The sequence below is a fragment of the Melitaea cinxia genome, chromosome 10 (assembly GCF_905220565.1).
Source record: "Melitaea cinxia chromosome 10, ilMelCinx1.1, whole genome shotgun sequence".
In the NCBI taxonomy this organism is placed as follows: domain Eukaryota; kingdom Metazoa; phylum Arthropoda; class Insecta; order Lepidoptera; family Nymphalidae; genus Melitaea; species Melitaea cinxia.
In genome coordinates, this window is record NC_059403.1 from 2,394,498 (window position 1) to 2,406,783 (window position 12,286).

A 12,286-nucleotide genomic window follows, 5' to 3' on the forward strand; every position below is an offset into this window, starting at 1 on the left:
ATAAAAATTAATTAAAACATAAGCGATAGCGGATATTACAAACAAATAATCTAACAAAAAATAAAGTTCTATTTGGTTAACAAAGACAAAATTTGAAACAAATTTTCATCTCCAATTTAAAAATGTATATTTGAACTTGAATGGTTGGATGAATAAAAAGTATTTTATTACGACTAACCTAATAGTAGGAACTTAAAAGTTTTCGTTTGGACAAACCTTGGCAAATATTTTAGTTTAATGAAACTCCAGCATAGAGATTGTACAGCATTCTTTTATAGCTGTCTGGAATCGATAATTTTATTAATTTGAAGTTTTGTAGGCTTTTCTTTTGATTCATATATACATATGTATATGTGGGACGTGGCTAAGCTGAGTGACAGAGATGACTCACTATTTTCTTTCTTAACAGAGTTTACTGAATACTAAACGATGATACATATAACTGATGATAATCAGTTTTAAAAATCTCATTATCAATATTTAAAAAAAATATATTTTTAGAATTTTATACAGTTTTTTTTTAATTTTAATTTCATTATTCAAAGATCATTTTGAAAGAAACGTTTAACGTATCATAAAAAAATATTTTTTAACTACATTTTATATTTTAATATCAAGTTCTTCATATAATCGATGTACATAAACAGTAAAAATTGTAGTTTGTGAGTAAGACAAATCTTAAATTTCTAATATCTATAATAATCTTTCTAAGTACCAATTCATGCTTTTTAAACAATCAAAAGTTCAACTTTGTAAGTAAATACAATGTATGTAATTTTCAAAAAGCCTCCAAATTTTATCGTTTTTAAACAAAAACTTTCAGGTGCTTCTACTGCAGATTGGAATTAAGTTAATTCCTTTCTAACTTATATTTAATACGAAGTTAATTCATGAAAAAGTGTTAAAGCTTACTTTCCATTGTTGTCATAGGAGGAATGGTATTGATCAATTTTAAAAATTCGCTTCTGAAATATATGTTTTAAAAAGTTAGCGAAGTAACTCGGAAATTATAAACATGTTCAATGAACAAAACGTAATTTACCTACTCTACACTTTTATTACATATGGTTGAAAAACTAAGTTTAACTTCGTGAGAAATATTTCTAAGCGATACTGCTATGTTAAGCAATTCGATTGATATAATTTCATCGTTTACGATACATACAATCCAAAGTTTATAGATTGGGCCGTGGCATTCCAAAGCAGTTCAACAATGCACACAAGGTGAGGCAACCTGCCGAAAGGGCATTTTAGACAGATATAAAACGCGAACATCCCTGTAGACAGTATTCCGACGCCAGAGTTCAAAGTGTGATTGTATATCGAAACGAAAATTAAAACATTATGTCGAAATTGGTAAGATAATTCATATAGATCACGTAGATCACGTAGATCTATCATTTAACGTATTATTTAATATCAAACTCTTATAATACAATTTTCGTTCAATGCTCAAAATAAAGGTCAGTTATTAGTGTATTTTACTAGAGAAATCTTAAATATAATTGTGGAATATATATCTTTTTTGTCTTTGACCTTATTAAAACTAAAGACGTGTATATACTAGAAAAAATCTTTTCTTTTTATTACTATTTTAGGGTATTCTTTTTATATACCAAGGGTCTTTTTATATGCCATGTATTCTTGCAAATTTATGTAAAACTCGAAGTTTCGAAAACGTAATTAGACGATTTACAAAAAGTGTACATTGTTACTTAAGTACAGGGTACATATAACATTGGTGTTTTATCGAATATTCTAGATCGTGTTTGTTTCCCTGGCTGTGATGGCGTCCGGAGCTCGACTTGATCACCTGGTCCAAGGAGGTTACAACGGCGGTGGTAATAGCGCTCCATTCCGTTTCGAGAATGTCAACAACGGTGATGGGACTTATCGCTTTAGGTGACTATTCTTATTTATGTTAATATGCATGAATTAAATATTCTTTATTATAAGTAATGGGGTTATACGAATATTGCCTATACAAGATCGACATTAAGCACTATGGATTTCGAATGGTTTTCATATACCTACATACTTGTTTCGTGCTCATAGCAACGTTTGTTGTCTCGACAAGCGCACAACAAGCTTTTATAAGTTTTTGTTAATTGGCATAGTTGTGGTATCAAAAGTTGCATAGTCTGTGCTTGTTAAGTTGTAAATAAACTAAAGTTCATGTTCTTGATCAATGTAATTGTAGACAGTAAAGAAGCAGTATTTGTACTTGTATGAGATAATAACGATCACTGTTTTACATTAATTGATTTTGATAATTTTGCATTCAATTTACTATGTTTTACAAAACCTAATAATTATATATTGATTAACTATCTGTACACTACGCGCGTTGCTACGCTTTTTTTTTGGTCGTACCAACTCAGAAACCTTTGTGGGCACGAGCCAACACACACAAGCACAACACATCGCTGAAGATCATAACATGATTAAATGCATAGTTTACGATTATATAAAGGACATACAGACAAACGTTCATTTATATATATATATATATATATATATATATATATATATATATATATATATATATAAGACTAAATACAAACTAACGTAGGGAAAGACAGTACGTGAGTACAGTTGTTTAACAGGGAAATCTAGAAGTCAATCTACTTTAATTATCACAGACAACAACCAGAAAACGACAATCGAGTTAGTTGCGTGAACCAAAACTAAAGTAATCAATAAAAAAATCATTTCACAATTAAAATGAAATGTCAAAAATAAATTAAATTAAATTGCAAATGCAAAGGTTATTTGAAATTAAAAACAGTATCCTTTTAAAAAAAAAACGTGACAATATCGTTTAAAATATAAGCAAATAATATTAATAATAATATTAAATTCGTGTCTTCTCCATTCAACGTGACATCGGCGCAATCATCTGTGCTATTGTGCACAATTAAAAGCCATTAATCCAAATGAATGAATGAAAAGGTAAATAATAAATACTCATTTTAAACAGAATTTGTATTCGAAAGACTTTCACTATTATTATGCTATATTATTTAGAATTTATATTAGCTTTAAACGATACGATTGTCAACACGATTTATCTTAAGGAAACAATAACGAAGGCAACGCGAGGTAAACTCCTAGGCACAGGAAGTCTACATTAAAATAATTTAATTTCTAGCTACGACACTCCGACCGGAATATCGGCTCACGAGAGTGGAGCTCCTCGGGCCTCTGGTCCAGAGGGTCCTGCAGTAACCGCGGAGGGTGGGTTCTCCTACCGCGCCCCTGACGGTCAACAGATATCTCTCAGCTATACTGCTGACGAGAACGGCTTCCACCCCACGGGCTCACACCTCCCAACTCCTCCTCCAATCCCTGAAGCTATTCTACGATCAATTGAGTTCAACAGACAACACCCATCGTAAGATTACTTTTTAACATTCATTACACATTTTTTACACGTTATTGTTTTGTTAAATATACTCATTTTTAACCGATTTCCAAAAAAGTGGCAGGTTCTCAACAGTGAATAACACCCCTCATTTACATTTAATGTATTAATTGTAAGTCGTGTGTTGTGCATTTAATCTGTTTTGCTTGTAAATAAGGGAACGGTAACATACTAAAGTCACTATTTTATAATTTCAGAAACGAGGGATCTTACAACGGACGCCGTAGCGGTTACTACTAAGCACGCGAAAACCGCTTGAACGCCAGTACCTCTTCAGAGCGTGCACTGTGATATTGTCGAAAAAAACTGTGTTAAGGACGCTATCACATTTTTAACTCGCTCAAGTTTAGGTATTTAAATCGCAACACAATAACATTACACGTACGCACACATTGATACCGCTTTCTGCTCGATTTTGTACCGACGTAACTAATCTTGGTACTTGAAAGTATTAATTTTTAATTTTACTGGTATTGATTAGTAAATTTAGTTGTAAGTTTAAAGTCGAACTTGGTTACTGTTACAAAGTTACTGTTACCTACTATTCACGGAACCTCTCCCTTACTCTGTTTATGACGATGTCTTAAGGCGTCAGGGTATCTACTACTCGTTCGTCGTACTATATAATAAAATATAATAGATAATAATACGCCTATTTTTATAATTCAAAATCACATACAATTTTAAGTTATATAATTATAGTTTTAACATTATAATAATATAAACATAACATATTTTACGTAAACAATCTATACAAATAATAAAAATTGGAGTGTCCTTTTGTTATATTAAAATACTGCTTTTTACTAAATGCATACGGATGTATACACAGTCCATATACCAAAATAACATTTTTCCAATTTTTGTCTGTTTGTCTGTCTGTGTCTTCCGGCTAATCTCTGAAACGGGTGGACCGATTTTGACGGTACTTTCACTGGGATATACCTTATGCAATAAGGAGTAACTTAGGCTACTTTTATTTTAGAAAATTATTTATTTTATAACTCTGCAAACGGAACAATGATGATGATGATGATGAATGTAAATTTAAAATAAAATAATTTTTAACAAAAAAAAAGACTTCAAACAGGAAACTAAAAAGTGAAAAGTAAATTTACTTAGTACAAAGTAATTCGTATTTTGATTTAGTTGATCAGAAATGATTTAATAAATATTTTATAATTTTGAAGTCGGTGCCAAGTAAAAAAATAACTACTCTAGTATCTACTCGTAAGTTGTATTCAGTTTTCTTTCATAATTTGTTTCATTGACTATAAATTAGTTTGAATACTGTTATTATTCTGTTATTGTTTTGATATATTTAATAATATTTTTTGTACTTGTTTTTTGTGTGTGTTGTTTGTATTTGTTATTGTAGTCAGGTTGTTGTAGTATTTACTTGGCACCGACTTCAATATTATAAAATATTACAATACACAAGCACAAACACCCAGATCATGAGAAACATCTTATATGGCCAATACAAATGTCTGTCCTGCGCGAAGATTGAACCCACTAACGCCAGCGCAACAGCCAGTGCTGTGACCGCTGCGCTAACGCGTCGATATACTATGAGTAAAGTTCGCTATCAGGTGTACGTAATAACAACGTATTTATTATTATTATTATTATTTAATCAACCGGGACTGACAGCCTAGCGTGTTCTCTGAGGCTAGTTTGGTTGGGAGAACCACAAGGATTAACAACTAGACCAAAAATAAATATTAGTATAAACATAAATATCTACTCCGAGCGGGAATTGAACCCGCGACCGTCGGTTCCCTTTATTATCTTTCGTCTCCATCATCAGACTGTAATGGCACTTGTAACTCATATAGGTGCAAAGTTCTCATCGATAGAAACGAATTAAGTTCAAACACCAGGTAATTGCTATAAATTGTTGAAGAGTTCCCTCGACTATCTTTCTTCTCCATCATCAGATCGACTCCAGACCTTTATTAAATAGTAGTGCTTTATAGTAATTAATGAAAACATGATTAAATTTACTAGTCACTCGTACGATTTTTGAAAGTTTTCCTCGATTTCTCTAGGATCCCATCATCAGATCCTAGTTTCCTTATTGTAGTACCAAACTAGGGATATCTCCTTTCCAACAAAAAAAAGAATTATCAAAATCGGTTCATAAACGAAAAAGTTATCTCCGAACATACATTAAAAAAAATATATATATATTCGGTCGAATTGAGTAACCTCCTCCTTTTTTTGAAATCGGTTGAAAAGAAGACAAATTGCGAATATTACTTATTATTATTGATTATTATATATAAACCAGATGCATAGCAAAGACAATCGATTGTGAAGTATCAATTTCGTCCAAGCACAGTACACACAAGGAACTCATTTTTTACGTAATTATTACTTGCGCTGAAGCGATACAGGCGTGCTTCCATGAGCGCGTTTCGGCGCGGAATGACGAACGACGATGGTTCACTTGTAAAAAATGTATGAAGAAATTTGAGAGCGTTTCTTATTTTTCTCATAAATAGAAATATTATTTATTTTTATTTAAAATATCTAGCGCTACGCATAGAAGACTAAATAAGCAACAATTTCTTAGTGTAGTTATTTTTCTTAGTGCAGTGTATTTAGATATAATGGTTCCTATTCAGACCCGTCTTTTTTTAATTTTTTGCGATTTCTGTGATGGTTAAACTGTATTTGTGTGAAAAGTTTGTATGGGGCTATAGAATTTTTATGGTCTCACTCGGAGATGAATATATTATCTTTCATTTGAAACCAAAATATCCTCTTAGGGTGACTCCTAATTAATTAAAATGGTACGTGAAAAACACTGATATTTGTGGAAAAATGTGATAGCGTCCTTAAAACCATTTATTTATACAGCAACGTAACTAAATAAAGTTAAAGAATCAAACAGATTTTTAAATACCTCCAATTAATTACAACTTAACATATCGTTGCAAGTCTCATTAGCTGCCACCTTTTGTCCATCTAACAATAACGACACACATTATTCACGGACGTCAGGCATACCTTCTCTTGGTATATTTTCGCCTTGACGTAACAAATTAGATTTGCATAACTGAAACGTTTCCGCTTACAAATAATGGCTGTATTATGAAACAATTTTATCTTACGGTGTTATCTTTCATCTACATTCATTTCATTCGGAATCGACAATGAAAATTGCCAGGTATTCTTATGTATGAATACCATTGTTGGTATCCGAGGCCAAACATAACATTGATAACGCGTATTATCTGTCGCGTATTATTTATTATCTTCTAGTTTTACTTAACACGTAGTAGAAAATGATTTATGGGTTTAGTGTCCACTTTCTATTGACATTGAAATTTTGCCAGAAATTACTCGCTAACGTGTTACGTACCATGAAACATTGCTTCTATTTATAAAGTTCAACAATACCAATAATAACAACATTAAATAAATATTTAGTTTTCGCTCGATCGAAATTGGTGAAAATTATGCTCAAAGATTCTATTACATTCATATAACCCAAGCTAATAAAAGCGTGGTAATAACACAATACTCTTCACCCAACAGGCGTATTTTATCCCTGATTCAATGGAGATTCATTAAAAAAACAATTTTACTTGGATTTATGATTAATATACTATGACATGACGTCGCGTAAGCTAGATACATATGGGTATGACAGTATACCAGCATTTACTGTACTGATACGAATAGCAAACGTCAATTAATTTTTGATTTTAGAGTTTTATTGTTTTAATTATATATATGTTCGGGTATAGCCCCGTCTTTTATGAACCGATTTTGATAATTCTTTTTTTGTTGGAAAGGAGATATCCCCAGTTTGGTACCATGATAAGGAAACCAGTGATGGGATCCCAGAGAAATCGAGGGAAATTCACGAAAATCCGCATAACTTTTTACTGGGTGTACCGATTTTGATAATTTATAATTTAATCGAAAGTCGATGTTTATTATGTGGTCACATTTGAATTTCATCGAGATCTAATTACAACTTTTGGAGTAATCTTTGATAATGCGTATTTACTTGACTATTTTTTCGTCTAACTACGTTGTATTACTTGTCGATATAATTGAAGTCGGTTTTTCTTCGTCTGCCTGCAAACACAATTATTAAATATCACGTTATATTTCTTAAGGAGTAAACTCCGTTGGCGTTTCGGAGCTGAAGCACACACTCATACATTTTTAATATTAGTTATATATTAAGTTATTAATATGGAAACATAAAAGAGGAATAACTCTATTTTACATAGTTTTTGTTAAATCTCAAAGGGATTAAGCGAGGCTTTTGCCTTAATTTATCCCGACCTTTGTAAACAATTAGCGTCATATTTCAACTTATTTACACCGAAAATTAGCAAACTACACATCTAAATTTTATTGAAGTAGAGCACAGTAGGGAACATCTTGTTCAAGACATCACAGCTAAATAACACTGTTCTAGTAGTGTTGGTAACGCGCGGAAAATGCTCCTGTTGTTGCTGGCGTTCATAAGCTACGGTATCCGTTGACCATCAGACGTACATTTGTTTGCCGCTTTTGTAATTAAAAAAAAAAATTCTTCCTCAGGAATCACTCCGTCTACTGATGAATGAATAAAGTTGTTTTAGGACTCATCACGAATAGATAACCAGACAAACATGTCGGTGAACTTATTTTTATAACTTGTAGTAATATTTATGATATGGTTACCATACATTTTTCTTATATTGATATCAACGTTTTTTAAATAATTCTAAGATAAAAAAAATTAGAAATTCCCGAAGCGATATGGTTTATACTGTTACACGTCGTTACGAAACATACAATTTAAAATAGTTTTGCTACAATTAATCTGTTCTTATAACAGCAAGATTATGAAAGCGGTATTTTCATAATTATCATGTTTTTAGGAAAAATACGAACTCATTTTTAAACGACGAGAAAACGGAGGTGGTTCTCAAGTCGACGCGTATATATATATTTTTATGTATGACCACACAGAACAGATTATTTTATTTTTTATAAATTTTAAATTTAATATTTCCTTTCTATGTAGAATTAGATTAAACTTAAACTTTATTATCTTAACATGACGTCTAGAATTTATTGAATTTTCGCCGTAATTCACGTTAGTACGAAGATTATTTGACGTATAATTTTGAACTCAGTCTCTGTGGGAAAATACGTCAGAAACACCCACAATAACATTACATTAGATTATATTAAATACAACGTAATCTGTTATTAGATCAAGTATTTCGTTAACGGATTTAAATACTAACGCTTACGCTTCAGCGTGTAATATCCCACTACTGTGCATAGGCCTCTTTCCCCATGTAAGAGAAGTATCAGAGCTTAAACCACCACGCTGCTCCAATGCGGGTTGGTGGATATATTCCCTACTATGAGTAACGATCGCTATCAGGTGTACTTGATAACAACCGTGACCGACGGCTTAACGTGCTCTCCGAGGCACGGTGGGGAGACCCACAAGGACTGCACAAACATCCAGACCACGGCAAACACCTGTATGGCCAATAGAAATGTTTGTCATGTTCGAGGATCGAACCCGCAACCGCCAGCGCAACAGGTGCAATCAATGGCTGTGACTGTTGCGCCAACGTGGCGATTTAAATACTAGATATATTAAAATGTTTTGAGCTATTACCAATATCGCCAAAAATATCAGAGAACTGAATAGGGTGTATAGCGCATATAAAAATGAGCAAATCATACTCTTACATAACATCAGTAACTCTGTATGAATGGAAAAAATGTTCAATATTTACATCTAACGATCAAGTTCTACTTTACGAAACTATTAAGTTAAAAACAAGATGATAACAATGAAGATAAAAAATAATTACTCATTTATTTAATTAGTAGTGCTGTAACTAATTAAAAGGTAAAGAAATAAAGTACTTTAAGTATTATACAGAAAACACTGACTGGATATGTATATACGTTAAGTGTTTCCCATTAAAACAAAAACGTAGCTAGTAAAGAGCTTAAAAATTTGGCAAGGTCTAAGTCATTCCAAACGCTTAGCCACGCCTCCACCATTAAGGATTAAATCTTTTTAAAATAATTTTTCGTGTATACCAAAACCAGCATAGGTCACTTTCGCAGATTTTCTAAAGAGATTGCTTACTTTGAAAATCCGATGTCATATTAACAAAGGTTTGAGATAACCTCACGTCGTTAATATTTAGAATACTCGTATAATAGCTTTTTGTTTAAATAATAGTATATGAATAATTGTGTTTGCTCGCAAACGAAAAAAAAACCGACTTCAATTACATCGACAAGTAATACAACGCAGATCGACGAAAAAATAGTCAAGCAACTACGCGTTATCAAAGATTACTCAAAAAGTAGTTATCAGATCTCGATAAAATTTATATGTGACCACATGATAAACATCAGCTTTTGATTAAATTAAAAATTATCAAAATCGGTAAACCCAGTAAAAAGTTATTGCGGATTCACGAGAGTTTCCCTCGATTTCGCTGGGATCCCATGATCAGATTTTGGTTTCCTTATCACGGTACCAAACTAGGGATATCCCCTTTCCAACAAAAAAAGAATTATCAAAATCGGTACCTCCAGTAGAAAGTTATGCGGTATAATACAACGTAGGTCGACGAAAAAAGCGTCAAGTAAAAACGCATTATTGAATATAACTCGAAAAGTAGTTGTTAGATCTCAAATAAATTTAAATGGGACCAATTGGCACACACTACCTTTCGATTAAAACAAAATTTGTCGAAATCGGTCTACCCAGTCAAAAGTTCTGATGTAACATACATAAAAAAAAAAAAAAAAAAAAAAAAATACAGTCGAATTGAGAACCTCCTCCTTTTTTGGAAGTCGGTTAAAAAGTGTAATAAATATCGATCCAAGCTCGATTGTGCTATTATTAAATGTACAGAGAATGCGAATTACCATTTTTTGTAACTTATTTATTTACAAGTATTCAGAGCTTTGATATAGATACTAGTCATATAAAAAAAAAAAACATACAAAGAAATACAAATATGGGAATTGAATTATATACAACGATATCAAAATACAGTAGTTAATATTTAGAATTACTATGTATGACTGTGTATTATTATAGGTGGCAATTATTATTCACAATTGAATATAGAATGCTCCATTTGCTGTGACAACGTGTTGTGTGTAAAAGAAATGTGTTAGGAAAACCAAAGACTTGAAATTAATTTTAAAATAATAGCAAATAACAACTACAAAAATAATATGTTTACTCATCAACATCATCACCTCAGCCTATCGCAGTCCACTGCTGGACATAGAACTCCACAAGTTCACGCCAAAAATGGCCTGAACTCATGTGTTTTGCCCAGAGTCATCACGCAGGGCAGGCGGGTTCGTGACCGCAGGGCTGGCTTTGTCGCAACGAAGACGCTGCTGCCCGTCTTCGGTCTGTATATTTGAAAGCCAGCAGTTGGATGGTTATCCCTCCATCGGTCGGCTTTTTAAGTATCAAGGTGGTAGTGAAACTATGTTATCCTTTAATCGCCTCTTACGACACTCACGGGAAGAGAGGGGGTGGCTATATTCTTTACAGCCGTAACCACGCAGCATGTTTGTTATACTATTGTTATATTATTCTTAAGTAATAATTTGCCTTTTGAATTTAAAACGAATATTATGTACTGAAGAATATAATATATATAATGTTGATGTAATATCGTTCTACGGTACAGTATCGGTACGGCATGTCCTTATTAAATTGTCCAATGTCCATTTTCCTTGAAATTGTATAACAGAAATGCATGTGGTTACGTTACTATGTTATTCGCGTGATTCTGATACATGTCACCGGCAGATTTGTCTGTTAGTAATGTCATCGTCCTTCATTTCATTGAAAATTCCGCAAATAGATTTTATGAATTCCGAGCAATAATAATATTACTGAAAATTTAACACACGGAATATGTTAAAGATAATGCGTTAATATTTAAAAGAAATTAATAGTTAAAGTTTATTATTCGGCGCAGGATTGAATTAATGATAAAGATGTGTGGATTTCATGACGCTGTATTTCATGCGGGACATTACCAATTTTCATTTTATTGAAAATACAGTTTTTATAAAGGCTTCTTTCTCTATTACGAGGAGCACACAAGATTCACAACACTGGTTTGTTGCTGTTGCGCTGAAACACACATTTATTTATTTATTTATTTAACACCAAGACAAGATAGACACTGACAATAGACAGATATAATCATAAACAAAATATCTTAAAAGCTAAGCGTTATCTTAATTATAGGTATTACACATGACAAACAATTGTATTGGCCATACATGATATTTGTCATGGTGATGTTTGTCATGGTCTGGGTGTTTATGTAGTCCTTGTGGGGCTCCACACCGTGCTTCCGAGAGCACGTTAAGCAGTCATTCCCGGTTGTTATCATGAGCACCTGATAACGATCGTTACTCATATTGGGAAGATATCCGTCAACCCGCATTGGAGCAGCGTGGTGGATTAAGCTGTGATCCTTCTCCTACATGGGGTAAGAGGCCTATGCCCAGCAGTGGGATATTACAGGCTGAAGCGTATAGATTGGAAAATACTCCCGAACTTTTTCACTTCCGGGATCACTCACTAGTTCCTAAGTCCAACAACACCGCTAATCCTACCAACTACCGCCCCACAACGTGTCTGATCTCCATCAACAAGACACTGACGTCCGTTCTGAGCTGTAAGATCTCACGACATATTGGTGAGTTTAATATTAAACTGCAACAGACGAAACCGTCGGAACTTAAAAATCTTCACAAAGAGGCCTTTGCCCAGCAATGGGATATTACAGGTTGAAGAGATACAAAACAATAAAAAAAAAAAAA

The 12,286-nt window shown here is 32.7% G+C and overlaps 1 protein-coding gene across 1 annotated transcript; it reads left to right on the forward strand.

Moving 5' to 3' along the window:
- Window positions 1-1,276: 1,276 nt before the first annotated feature.
- LOC123657098 (pupal cuticle protein 20-like) lies at window positions 1,277-3,729 on the forward strand. Its single transcript, XM_045592685.1, has 4 exons — window positions 1,277-1,356; window positions 1,763-1,902; window positions 3,152-3,394; window positions 3,622-3,729. The coding sequence occupies exons 1-4, from the start codon at window positions 1,345-1,347 to the stop codon at window positions 3,662-3,664; spliced, it is 438 nt and encodes a 145-aa protein (XP_045448641.1). The 5' UTR covers window positions 1,277-1,344; the 3' UTR covers window positions 3,665-3,729.
- The last annotated feature ends 8,557 nt before the right edge of the window (window positions 3,730-12,286 follow it).